General features: G+C 36.7%; 1 protein-coding gene and 1 pseudogene across 1 annotated transcript; both read right to left on the bottom strand.

Annotated features, from left to right (window-relative positions):
• Positions 1-433: 433 nt before the first annotated feature.
• On the bottom strand, positions 434-3,478 carry LOC120122632. The gene is made up of 3 exons (XM_039141756.1): positions 3,216-3,478; positions 2,410-2,490; positions 434-937 (listed from the first exon to the last, which is right to left on the bottom strand). The coding sequence occupies exons 1-3, from the start codon at positions 3,372-3,374 to the stop codon at positions 539-541; spliced, it is 639 nt and encodes a 212-aa protein (XP_038997687.1). The 5' UTR covers positions 3,375-3,478; the 3' UTR covers positions 434-538.
• Positions 3,479-12,001: 8,523 nt separating this feature from the next.
• On the bottom strand, positions 12,002-14,215 carry LOC120122378 (annotated as a pseudogene).

A 14,215-nucleotide genomic window follows, 5' to 3' on the forward strand; every position in this document is an offset into this window, starting at 1 on the left:
CGGGTCAAGCAGGATTGACCGAAAATCTAACCTGACCCAACCCATGCCCATCCTAATTGAGATTTGGTATAAAATACACTTACCCATCATGTTTGGAAACACTAAATTACCCCTTTAGGTTTGAAAAAATCTCATAAGCCTCCTAATGAAATGATAGCATGAATAACTTATTAGCATACTGAACTTTATTAAACAAATCTTACAGGAGGATATCACAAGATAGAGAAAATTATGACATAGAACCCTAATGGATGACAATGAACTCCATATGAACAAGACAACCATTATCACCATGCCAATTGTATATTATGTAATACAAATTTCAACGCCGCCCGGCACCGCACCAAACAAATTTCACAAATAAGCCCAAAAACATGACGGCCGCTCAAGGCAAATATTGAATGACAACATACAACTATCAAAGAAATATGACAAGGCAAACTTATGAATTGAATTTTGCACTATAATGAAGCGGATTTCAGAAATTCTAACACCACAATAAATTTTACCACTAGAAAAGCATATGCGAAATATTTTATCAAGGAGAATCATGGGCAGGACTATCGGAATGCATGTCCATGCAGTCATTGGAGATAGGGGAATTGGCATCCCTATTTTGTTGGTGAGGGTAGTTGCTCTCGTTATTGCGTTGTCCGTTTAGTGAAGATAGAACGTTGTTTGAATTGTAACTGCTCTGCGTCACATGGTAGTGCTGAAGGCTCCTGCGAACAGGGCTTGAGAGGGCATTTGAGAAAACCGAATTCTTAACTTGATTATCACCAGACCGACTTCCTTGCCCAGCAATTGCTGATGAGAATGGATTGCAAGAAACAGGGGCGCCTAAACTGTTCAACTGCGTTGGAGTTTGCGAATATGGGTGCTGCAATGGCAGCCTAGGGGACATTGGCGCCTCCTCTCCTCCATATTCGAGCTCATTCTGCAAAAGAATATTATAGAAAATTTGAAAGTGTTTGGAAAAAAGAGATTAAGAAAAGATTTTGTTTAAATGAGAAAGCTCAAGGATAGAAGGGTGCATGTTGAACAAATCCATAGGAACAAATCTTAAATCGGTAATGAGAAAGTAGTTTTTCAGAAATTCATTTTTAATCCGTTACCACATGATGTTTCCTCCATTATCCCCATGGTCTTCAAAATTTGATTTGGCAAATACCTTATATCTTACACCAAGTTTCTCTGTTCCTTTTGTAACAGTATTTTTCTTGCAGAATCATGCATACACCATAGACACGTCATCTCAATAAAGACACGCAAAACATGTATTCTTCATAGATGCGGCATATGCAAAATTCATAGATGCGGCATCTCTATAGGGGCATATGAAAAATGCATACTTCATAGGTGCATCATCACTATAAAGGCATATGCAAAATGCGTGCTTTTTTTTTTCTCCTACAATTCTATAATCTAACTCATTACAAAGAAACCATAAAGGTTAATTGACTACTTCTACACGGCAGCCAATCATGAAAACCCTTGAGGGAATAAATTGGCAGAATTTGGCACTCAATCAAGCCCCAAGAGTGTTTAGAGGAAAGAAAACAAAAAACAAATGATAGAACAAAATTATTAAATAAAAGTAAAATATAAAAAACACTTAAATAATACACTTGAAACATTTAAATATAAATCACAATCACTTACTGATTTCACAGTAAAATGTGTTTCGGTCAGCTATTACTTCCATGATAACAACATTAAGAAACAAAATTAATATTTATTTAAATGTAAATGCCAAAATTAATATATATATTGACTTCCTTCTAAAGACAAAAAAAAACTTATCTTCTACGATAATTTACTTACATGCTTACTTGACTGAATTATATTACTATTAGCAAAAATATTTTACTTCACATTATTACTTTTATAAACAGAACAAATGAAAGAAAAAAATGTGAAACATACATAATACACTTAGTAAAATACAGTAAAATATTTGGAATTTATTTACTTATTTTATAAGTAGTATGCTTATTTCATAAGTGATATAAAGCATGAAGTTCAGCAAAGTATAAATATCCAAAAAAAAAAAACCATTCAAATTGAAAACTGTACCCCCCAAAATGATATTCAAGATTGTCTTTCATATACAGAACTCAGAACAATGCATAAATAAACTAAATTTGGAAACCTTCAACTCCTTTCGTCCTTTGAAGAAGGGAAAAAAGAACTAGAATTAAATGGAATAGTATGGCCATCATATTATTTAAAATAGTGTGTAAATAATAGGATTGAGGGACTTGAAGAAAGCATTTTAATGTTCAAATGACACTTGACTCGGCATAGATATCCAGTTCAATTGCAAAATTCAATTTAAAGCATATGAGAACAGCAGAGGAAAATAACTAGTTAGCTATTAAGGAGAGCAACAGATGACAAAAAACAAACCTGCAAATAAGCAACTATATCGACAGTTGTTGCCCTTGACCCTTCTTCTTGATGCCTCAGAATCCATTGATAGAGTTTCTCCTGGGAAGGAAAACGAAGATCTATACTGTTAGACAGGAAGTTAATACACAATGAAAATAAGTTCCATACACCAAAACCACCAATGAATATAACTAAAAATCCAAACAAATAGAGTGTTCGTTTATTTAAACTTTAAAGTTCCATTAGATTAGCCCCTTTACAAATTGTTTATCGCTTTGAAAAACTAAAAAGCCTTTGAATACCTTGAGGTTTTACTTTTATATGAACTAAAAGGTTGAGCATTTACCCTACTTTAGGCTTTGATCAATTTCAATCAAGTAAAATTTTAATATTTCATTTTATACGAACAAAAAGAAAATTTAAAAAGATTCAGTTCAATATTTTTTCCGACTGCATTTGCAATTAACTTTATGTTTCTTCAAAAAGGTTATCTATAAAGCAAAAATCAAATAAAAATTTAAGAAGAAAATTCATATAAAATTGCAGATGATCAACTCATTAAGCTATAACAGCACTTAACACATAAAAATCGTTGCACATAAGAGCAAAATTAAGCAGTTTGTGGCACATGAAATCCCAATTATGTTGATTTCATATTTTATTTAGGATATTATAACAGAAAGGATACAATATTGAAATTAAAGCGATTAGATTTGGTTATCATAACAGAAATTATAGGATTCAACAACGCATAAAAAATTACAGGATTCATTCAAACAGGAATAAAATATTATTAGGGAAAGGGAGATGGTTAGGAAGCAAACCAGCGCGTGACGTTCACCGGCTTGAAAGGAAAGGCGTTGGTGGTTCATGGCCTGAGTATAAAGCTGGGAGAGGGAGTTAGCGGCGCTGCAAAAGCTGGTGTACATGGTGCGATCAACCTCGTCAAGGCGCGTGGCATCGGATTTTCTCTTCTTCGTCATTATTATTTATATTTTGACAATAAATAAAAACGAAACGAGAGAGAGGTAAGGGAATTGTAGATTAGGGTGCGGGGGAATTTGCGGATGTTTAGAGTTTGAAAGAAAGTGACGATTCTGATTTAGGAATGCAGCATACGATACAACCCCATTTATTTGAGCTATCCCATGGGCCCTTATGGGCTGCCTTTCTTATCTCTTCATTTTAACCCGGATCCGAGTAGCGGCATCTGTGTGATGTGCCTATACTGTCAAATAATTAAAAGATTTTTGACGCCCCTCAATCATACGGGGATGGATGATCTATGCAGAGTAGCGACCCTATATGCGTTGGATCAACAATCTCACAGTTGAATGGGACATTAAAAAATCATAAGATGACATGAATGCATACGAGGACAATGACTGGAATGGTTGTGGTTGTCCTGATAGGGAGTCACTCCTACTCAACATCGATGAGTATATATCATACCTCAAGTCTAATAGATTTGACCCGCATTACATGCATGTGTGGGTAAAGATCCCTAGAAAAATGAAGATGACAATGTGACGCAATCTCCTCACATAAATTGTTCCTGCAACGAGTGCTCGAAGACCAACATAACATCGCCACTAACATAAATGCTCAATACAACAACACTAGGAGTAATGCCAAATAAGGGCCAACAGCATGAGTAAAGGATCTCCCTAGAAGCATGCAACTCAATCAGGGAAGCGACACCCAGCTACTAACCTGACGAACAACCCTGATAAATCACCCATGTAACTTTATAAACTAACCATTGCATGAGATGCCTCCTCAATTGCACCAGAGGTAACTTTAAAAGGAAGGGAGTCTTATCTCGAAAAATAACGTCAAGCCCACGACAATAGAAAATTCTCTCTGATCATTCCTCTTAACTTAGTAGGACACACATGTAACGCTAGTAAGCATCATGTAGTCAATAGAAACGGCAATAGCCTTACCATTAGTCTCATGGGTTGGAAGCTAGGTTAGACAAAACTTAGTAGTTAGATCTACGTCTCTATCTTAAAACTTGACAAGACTTGGACTAAAACTACTTCTTCAACGAAGTTGGAAGAAAATTGCCTCTTAGTGTACTATGAAGTACTAAACACTTCTAATAAATGTAAAGGAACAAAGTTCTTCTCCCTACGTTTATTAGAACTCTACAAATTTTGTTAGTACTGGGATTGAGTCACTTATTTCCTTCATCATGTCGTCATGGTGTTGAGACTCATTCATTATGTTATTCTAATGGGTACTTTTTCTCTCTGATTAAATATGTTGATTTGCCTCCACATTAACTGACCAAACGAGCTATGTCTTTGTTGTCAAAGGGAAATGAAGATGTCTCCACTCTCGGACATTATTGAGTTGTCTCTGTCAAGGGTCGAGATATCTCTACCCCAAGCTTACTACTAATGGAAACGACATAAGGGAATGTAAAGCCTCTGCTCTAGCAATATGAGCGATTTCATTGTGTTTTAATGAGTATCGAGATGTCATTTGCCCAAGCGAAAGGTATTTCAACTCTTCACTTCTACCAAGGTAAAGATGTCTTAGTCATATCAACATAATTTTAAAACGTGAAGTTACCTCCGCTACACTTACTGTGCATTACCGCAGACTGAGTTACCACATCTAAATTGGCCAAGAGCATTCAAATGACTCTGTTAATCTATGGACTCTTCTTAACACCGACCAAAAAAGTGGGATACCCCTTCATGGAAATAGTAATTGCTCTTTTATTACCTCACAGGACGTAAAGAAACCTCCATCCAAAAGCTTTATCTCTACTTAATTCATACCAGGAAAGAGTTACCTTACACTTTTACTAAAAAAGCTTTATGGGCTAGCTCAAGAGTGTCAGTTGCCTCCACTCATCAAATGGACTACCTTCATTGCTACTATGAGTGTCGAGATGTCTTTATATTAGGAATGAGAGATTGATACCCATCTCTATGCTCCTACCTTGACAAAGAAGCCTCTACTCGTCAACCGAATCTCTTAGAGGGTATCGAGTTTCCTTCTCTACTAGCCAAAAAGATTAAAATGTCCTTTTATGTAACATTGGTCAAAAAAGTTAAGATGCCTCCACTCTGGCTCTGGCAATATAAATTGATCCACTGCCAACCACAGGGTGTAGAGGTGTCCACCCGAAAAGCGTTGAACTACCTCTGCAGCAATATTGCATCGGTGAAGTGGTTGCCCCATAATTCATCAAAACTTTGAGGAACGTGGGATGCCTCTGCCCAACTAGCAGGAAATCTATTGTAACCATTATAAGTATAGAGTATGATGTGTGTGTGGGGGGGGGACAAAGGCCTCCCTATCGTTTGTATCAACGATAAAAAACCTTCGTTTGTCAGCCAGATCTTCTCGAGGGTGTCAAGTGTAGAAAATTCAATGCACCGAAAAGTGCAAGTTGAAATTTGAAAGAAAAAAAAATAAACAAATGCACCGAATGATGCATAGTCAAAAAGGTACAGCAATTTGTTGAAAAAATGAAAGGGGAAATTACAAACTTTAGTCACTAAACTTTAAGGTATTTACAAATTAGTCCTTATGATTCAACTATAAATACCCTAGCTCATTTAGCTTTAAAACTATCCCAAAGCATTCTAGCTTTCTTCCAATACTAGAGAGAATTTAGAGAGTTTCTTGAGAGTTTCTCCTTTTTATCAAGAGAGAATTATCATTGTTTTCTCCTTGGTAAATCGAGAGAAGTTGTAATTCCTATTTTCTCATAGTGAAATTCTTCTACCGTTGCCCGTGGTTTTTACCCTATATTATTTAGGGGTTTTCCACGTAAATTTTGTGTCTTCTTTATTTTCATTTTTTTATTTTCTCAAATTATCAGTTGCGATTTTGCTCTATCCGATAGCCGTCTTCCGCAACAATTGGTATAAGAACTAGATTAGAGTGTGTAATATCTGCTTATTGTCTTTGTGGTTGCCACCAAAAGGTGGATCCTCCAATATAAGAAAGTAAGAAGGTATTACCCATTCTTTGAAGGTTCCAGAGAACTATTCACGATAGTGAAATAGTGGGAGCTATCCGTAAAAGAAGTTATGGCAACGAAATTTGATATTGAAAAATTCAATGGGAGAAATTTCTCATTGTGGAAATTGAAGATGAAGGCTATCCTGAGAAAAGACGGTTGTCTAGCAGCTATCAGTGAAAGGCCGGTGGATTTCGCAGATGACATCAAATGGAACGAGATGGACGAGAATGCTATGGCAAATTTTCATCTAGCATTAGCAGATGAAGTATTGTCAAGCATCGAGGAGAAGAAGACAGCTAAGGAGATATGAGATCATCTCACCAAATTGTACGAGGCCACATCGCTGCACAATAAAATTTTCCTTAAGAGGAAATTGTACACTCTCCGTATGCCAAAATCTACTTCAGTAACGGAGCACTTAAATACACTGAACACCTTATTTTCTTAGCTTACATATTTAAGCTGTAAAATAGGAGAACAAGAACGTGCTGAACTTCTACTTCAAAGTCTACCAGATTCGTACGATCAACTCATCATCAACTTGACAAACAGTAATGTCACCAGTCTAGTCTTCGATGATGTTGCAGCTGCTGTTCTACAAGAAGAAAATCAGTGCAAAAACAAGGAAGACAGACAAGTAAATCTGCAACAAGCAGAAGCATTGACAACGATGAGAGGGAGATCAACGGAACGTGGCCAAAGCAGCAGTCACAAACATGGTAGATCGAAGTCGAGGAGCAAGAAGAATTTAAAGTGTTACAACTATGGAAAGAATGGTCACTTGAAGAAGGATTGTTGGAGTCTAAATAAAAACTTCAATCCACAAGGCAATACCGCAAACACTTCAGATGATGGAGATGCTCTATGCTGTGAAACGTCAACCACCGTGGAAGGTAGAAAGAGATATGCAGACATATGACTCATTGATTCGGGAGCAACATATCATATGACCTCAAGAAGAGAATGGTTCCATCATTATGAACCTGTCTCAGGAGGATCTATGTATAGTTGCAATGATCATGCCTTAGAGATCGTTGGCGTGGGAACCATCAAATTGAAGATGTATGATGGAACAATTAAAGTTGTTCGAGATGTGCGATACGTGAAAGGCCTGAAGAAAAATTTATTATCCTACGGATTGTTGGATAATAATGGAAGCAAAATTGAAACACGAAAAGGAATCATAAAGGTGTTCCGTGGAGCGCTTGTGGTGCTGAAAGGCGAAAAGATAGAAGCAAACTTGTACATGCTGAAGGGAGAGACTTTGCTAGAAGCAGAAGCCTCTGTTGCCTCATGTAGTTCAGATTCTGCAATGTTATGGCATCAGAAACTTGGACACATGTCAGAACAAGGGATGAAAGTCCTTGTGGAGCAAAAACTACTTCCAGGCTTAACAAAGGTAACACTTCCTTTGTGTGAGCATTGCGTAACAAGTAAGCAACACCGGTTGAAATTCAACAAATCAAATTCTAGAGGCAAAAGTGTTCTAGAATTGGTTCACTCTGACGTATGGCAAGTACCAGTTACATCCCTAGGCGGAGCAAAATACTTTGTCTCATTTATTGATGACTACTCTAGGAGATGTTGGGTGTACCCTATTAAGAAGAAGTCAGATGTGTTTTCAACTTTCAAAAACTTCAAAGTGCGGGTGGAACTTGATTTTGGAAATAAGATCAAGTGTTTCAGAACAGATAATGGAGGAGAATACACAATTGAAGAATTTGATGACTTTTGCAGGAAAGAAGGTATTAAAAGACAGTTCACAGTGGCAAGCACTCCTCAACAAAATGGAGTGGCAGAGCGGATGAACAGAACCTTGTTAGAAAGAACAAGAGCAATATTGAGGGATGGAGGCCTAGAAAAATCATTCTGGGCAGAAGCAATCAATACCGCCTGTTATTTGGTGAATCGAGCTCCATCAACTACAATAGAGCTGAAGACACCAATGGAGATGTGGACTAGTAAACCAACTGATTATTCAAACCTCCATATATTTGGAAGTATTGTGTACGTGATGTACAACTCCCAAGAAATCTCAAAGCTGGATCCAAAATCCAGGAAATGCAAATTCTTGGGGTATGCTGATGGAGTCAAGGGGTATCGCTTGTGGGATCCCACTACCCGCAAAGTGATCATCAGCAGGGATGTTATCTTTGAAGAGGATAAACTACAAAGAAAAGAAGACAATGATAGCACTGAAAAGTCAGAGACTACACAGATACATGTGGAAAAAGAGGTTGAACAAGGAGATTCTTCTGAAGCAGAACCAACACATGATGAACAAGAACTAGAGAGTTCTGAAGCTCCAACAACTCGTCAATCAGATCGTGTGAGAAGGCGTCCCAATTGGCACTCAGATTATGTTATAGAAGGTAATATTGCATACTGCCTTTTAACAGAGGACGGTGAGCCATCAACATACCAGGAGGCAATAAACAGCTCAGATGCTTCACTGTAGATGATGGCAATGCAAGAAGAAATCGAAGCCCTTCATAAAAATAATACATGGGACCTTGTACCACTACCACAAGGAAAGAAGCCAATTGGTAACAAATGGGTCTTCAAAATCAAACGAAATGGTGACGATCAAGTTGAGAGGTATCGTGCAAAATTGGTGGTCAAAGGATATGCTAAAAAAGATGGTATTGATTTCAATGAAATATTTTCTCCAGTGGTTCGACTAACAACAGTTTGAGTAGTTTTGGCAATGTGTGCTACATTGAACTTACATCTAGAGCAGCAAGATGTTAAAACAACTTTTCTTCATGGAAATCTTGAAGAAGAGATTTACATGCTCCAGCCTGAAGGTTTTGAAGAAAAAGAAAAGAAGAACTTGGTTTGCAGGTTGAACAAATCTCTGTACGGTCTAAAGCAGGCGCCGAGGTATTGGTATAAGAGATTTGATTCCTTCATTATGTGCCTTGGATACAACAGACTTAATGCAGACCCTTATGCTTATTTTAAGAGGTCTGGTGATAACAAAGATCATATTGAAGAATTGAAGGCAGAACTGGCTAGGGAATTTGAAATGAAGGACTTGGGATCAGCAAACAAGATTCTAGGGATGCAAATTAACCGAGACAGAAGTAATAGGAAGATTTGGATTTCACAAAAGAATTACTTGAAGAAGATCTTGTCACGATTCAGCATGCAAGATTGTAAGCCAATTTCTACCCCTCTTCCTATTAACTTCAAATTATCCTCCAATATGAGTCCTAGCAGTGAAGAAGAGAGGATGAAGATGTCTCGAGTACCGTATGCATCAGCAGTGGGAAGTTTAATGTTCGCTATGATATGCACAAGACCAGACATTGCACAAGCAGTGGGAGTGGTTAGTCGGTACATCAAAGGGACCTCGAATGTTGCATTATGTTACGGAGGATCAAATTTACTTATCAATGGGTATGTCGATTCTGACTATGCAGGGGATTTGGATAAAAGCAAATCTACAACAGGATATGTGTTCAAAGTTGCTGGTGGAGCTGTAAGCTGGGTTTCAAAATTGCAGTCAATTGTGGCTATATCCACAACAGAGGCATAATATGTAGCAGCTACACAAGCCAGTAAAGAAGCAATTTGGTTGAAGATGTTATTGGAGGAGCTTGTGCACAATCAAGAGTATGTCTATTTGTCTTGTGACAGTCAAAGCACCTTGCATCTAGCAAGGAATCCAACATTTCATTCAAGGACAAAGCACATACGAGTTCAGTACTATTTCATTCGTGAAAAGGTGGAAGAAGGAACGGTAGATATGCAGAAGATCCATACCAAAGACAACATAGCAGATTTCATGACGAAGGCAATAAATGCTGATAAATTTAACTGGTGTCGATCCACTTGTGGTTTGTAAAAAACGTAAGCAACATGAAGATACAAGGTAGAAAGAATGGTGTGAAGATATGATTGTTCCAATCAAATCTTCAAGTGGGAGATTGTAGAAAATTCAATGCACCGAAAGGTGCAAGTTGAAATTTGAAAGAAAAATAAATAAACAAATGCACCGAATGACGCATAGTCAAAAAGGTGTAGCAATTTATTGAAAAAATGAAAGGGGAAATTATAAACTTTAGTCACTAAACTTTAGGATATTTACAAATTAGTCCTTATGATTCAACTATAAATACCCTAGCTCATTTAGCTTCAAAACTATCCCAAAGCATTCTAGCTTTCTTCCAATACTAGAGAGAATTTAGAGAGTTTCTTGAGAGTTGTTTTCTCCTTTTTATCAAGAGAGAATTATCATTGTTTTCTCCTTGGTAGATCGAGAGAAGTTGTAATTCCTATTTTCTCATAGTGAAATTCTTCTACCTTTGCCCGTGGTTTTTACCCTATATTATTTAGGGTTTTCCACGTAAATTTTGTGTCTTCTTTATCTTCATTTTTTTTATTTTCTCAAATTATCAGTTGCGATTTTTCTCTATCCGATAACCGTCTTCCGCAACATCAAGTGACCTCTTTCATTGGCTTAACACACGGAGATGCCTCATTTTACAAATAAATCGAAACATTCTTACCAACCAAAACGGAAAAAAATGCGTCTGTCAAAGACAAGAAAACTTGTCCAAGACCTTAGAAAAACATAGATCATCCCCCATGGAAAAAATATATACATATATTGGGGAATCATATCCCCTGAGCTTATTCAAGCATCTCGAAAAAGAAAAAGGATTGAGAAACCATTGCAAATTAAATACATGTGTCGAGATAACTCCACCTAAACTATGAATTACCCGCATAAAGAAAAAGGATAAATGATGATTTCAACCAATAAACAAAAAACAAAATTCAAATTTTATTGCAAGAGAGTAAACAAGTCCCATAATTTTTATAATATGTTTAAGGTGAAGGATGATCCGAACCGAACCTCAGAGAAAATTACCATTGAATCTTTGCAGAAAATCTCTCTTTCTGGCACCTCAAATCAGCCATTTCCTTACGAGTCTTCGCCATTTGCCATCTTGCACCACCAAGTTACTCCTTGGCCTATTTACCTACCATTGCCCCGTCTTGCACAACGACCAACTATGCTCGCTCCAATAAAGTTATTTTTATTGTATTTTTTAATTAGTACACTTTTTAAATTTTAATTCTAATTATTTTACATAATTGAATTTTATAAACTATACATTCAAAACTAATTTGATTGAAAGTTCTAAAAGCATAATTTTTTTATACTTTTATCAATGGTAATTTTTAAATAATAAGAAATGAGACAATATTGATGGAACGAGTTTAAAAAATACAAATGGAATGGTGATTCATTCTTTGAAAATTGAAGCAAATGGATTCCTCAAAGAAGTAACAAAAGCATAAATGATTGCTTTGGATTGGTATATATACTTTACAACTATACCTCGGTCATCATCATCCACTAGGGTTGCCTGAAGCACAAGGCATCGTAAGTTTGTAAACCTAACACTCTAAGCTAGCTAACCTTTTGCGATATCTTCCAGCACTTGTTTCTTGCTAGATCGGGCTTTGGCTAGACCTAGATACCCCCCAGCCAGGAGAAACCACCAATATTAGACAAGATATGAAATAATACATGATAATAACACATCAATATTGAACTTGCAGTACATTTGCATATAGAAATTTCAGAAAAGAAAACCTTGGTGTTGACTATCGGCATCCAATGTCCATGCAATCATTAGTGCTTGGGGAATTGGTTTCCCTATTTTGTAGGTTAGTGTAGTTGGTTTCATTATTCCGAGAAACAAGACTGGAGAGTGCATTTGCAAATACAGAGTTCTTTGATTGATAATCCCCAATATGAACTCCGTGTGCAGTTGTGGTAGCTGATATTGAAGAAAAAGGAGAACTTAAAGTGTCCAGCTGTGTTGCAGCTTGAGGGTGCTGGTGCTGAAATGGCAGTCTGGGGGACATTGGGAGCTCCTCCGCTCCGTATTCAAGCTCATTCTACGTAAATTCAAAAAACAAGATGCTCAATTATCACTTCATTTTCCATATAAATGTAACTCTTTATCTTCCACCATATGTTCATGAAAGTAAGCTGTTAGTCTATCAACTACATATCATACACAAACAAAATGATTCATGTCAAATACTAGACATAACACAGTGTTAAATCCTCTATAATTGGTGATATGGTACCTAACAATCATTACAATCCAGACAATATTGATCATGTAGTTACATTTTCACCACATTAACTGCACATTTGAATACTGATCTCTATACAAAACCAGCTATTTTCTCAGTATATTAACTTGTTATATTCCTCCATTTCCCACTAATCTCATATACTTCAAACTCTGAACTCTAAAAGACTAATAAAACGAGAAGGGAATTGTAAATTGCAGCCATTCAGCTTACTTCCTAAGCGATGCCAATGCTAAATATGTATAATGTCAAAAATGTCCCTAATGTTGGACTAAATGGCCGCTTTGGCCCATATTCTTTTTTAAGAGTATTCTGAATCCAATATTTCATTTTGGAGCCGAAAGCCCCTAACATTTGACTAAATAATTACTTTGATCCTTATCTTTTTTTTTTGGAAGCATTTTGGGCCCCATTGTTTCATTTTAGGATAAAAAGATCCTTATTTTGGAGCATTAACAGTTTGTTGGCTTATAGTTTCCATCCTCATATGAGATTTTTTGCCTCAAAATAAAACGTTGCGAGGAAAGTGCTCCAAAAAGAAAAAAAGAATAGAAACAAAAATGACTATTTAAATAAACGTTAGGAGCATTTTACGACATTATGTCTACTAAAATATCAGTCAAATTTGGAGAGGTCTCAATTTCTTGGGTCTTTGAGAAAGGTAAAAAAATTTCAAACTTATTATCTAAGAACATCCATGACCCATGCTGAAATCAACAACAAAAATATGCTAGAAACAACATGACCACACATCACTATAACAGAGCTTGAGCAAAATTTGCAGAAGATAATATCCCCAGTGTGAATTGTGCAGTTTAGATATCAGGATGTAGAGAAAGCCTTAACAGCAACAACTTTCCAGTAAAGTATCATTATTTCAGTTTTATCAGTCATGCGTCTACCGATTTAGAATCCCAGCAAACCGGTGACACAAACTTCTTTTTTACTCTACCCTCTTTACTCTCTCATATCTGTTAAAATCTTCAAACAAACTGTTCTAGTTAAAATGCTCAACTGCTTGGACATTCCAATTAAATTCACCAGATGATCAGAATGAAGCGGAAACATACTTGCAAAGTTTCGTCAAATCAGTGGACAGGGAGCACCTCCAAAGTCCAAAGAGATTCATCAAAACAATTAAGAGAAAGAAATCACAGAAGATACCTGCAACTAAGCAACTATGTCAGCTGTCTTCACCTTCAGTCCTTGCCGCTGCCTCAAAATCCACTGGAAAAGTTTCTCCTGTCAGACAAAAAAAGAAGGGGGAGAGGAGGGATAAATATAATCAGATGCAGTACCAAATTACCAACCATGAAACCATACTTAAATCATGGAAAATAGACAGCTGACGCATGGAAAATTCAAATGTAATTGGCAATCAAATACCAACATAATTTAGTTTCTTATAAGTCTAGTATTCCTAATAGAATTTTCGATTCATGGAAAATTCAATTCTCAAACAACATATCAAGGAAACTATACTAAGCAAGAGAGGGAGAGGGATTGAGATACGAAATAAATAAATAAAAAATACTGAAGGAACAAAACACAAACCATGGCGTGACGTTCACCGGCCTGGAAAGAGAGGCCCTGGTGGTTCATAGCGTGCGAGTAAAGCTGAGAAAGAGAGTTAGCCGCGCTGCAGAAGGTGGTGTTCATGCTCCGACATACCTCGTCAAGCCGCGTAGCTTCAGATTTCCTCTTCTTCGACAT

The sequence above is a fragment of the Hibiscus syriacus genome, unplaced genomic scaffold, assembly GCF_006381635.1.
Source record: "Hibiscus syriacus cultivar Baekdansim isolate YM2019G1 unplaced genomic scaffold, ASM638163v2 tig00110387_pilon, whole genome shotgun sequence".
NCBI lineage: Eukaryota > Viridiplantae > Streptophyta > Magnoliopsida > Malvales > Malvaceae > Hibiscus > Hibiscus syriacus.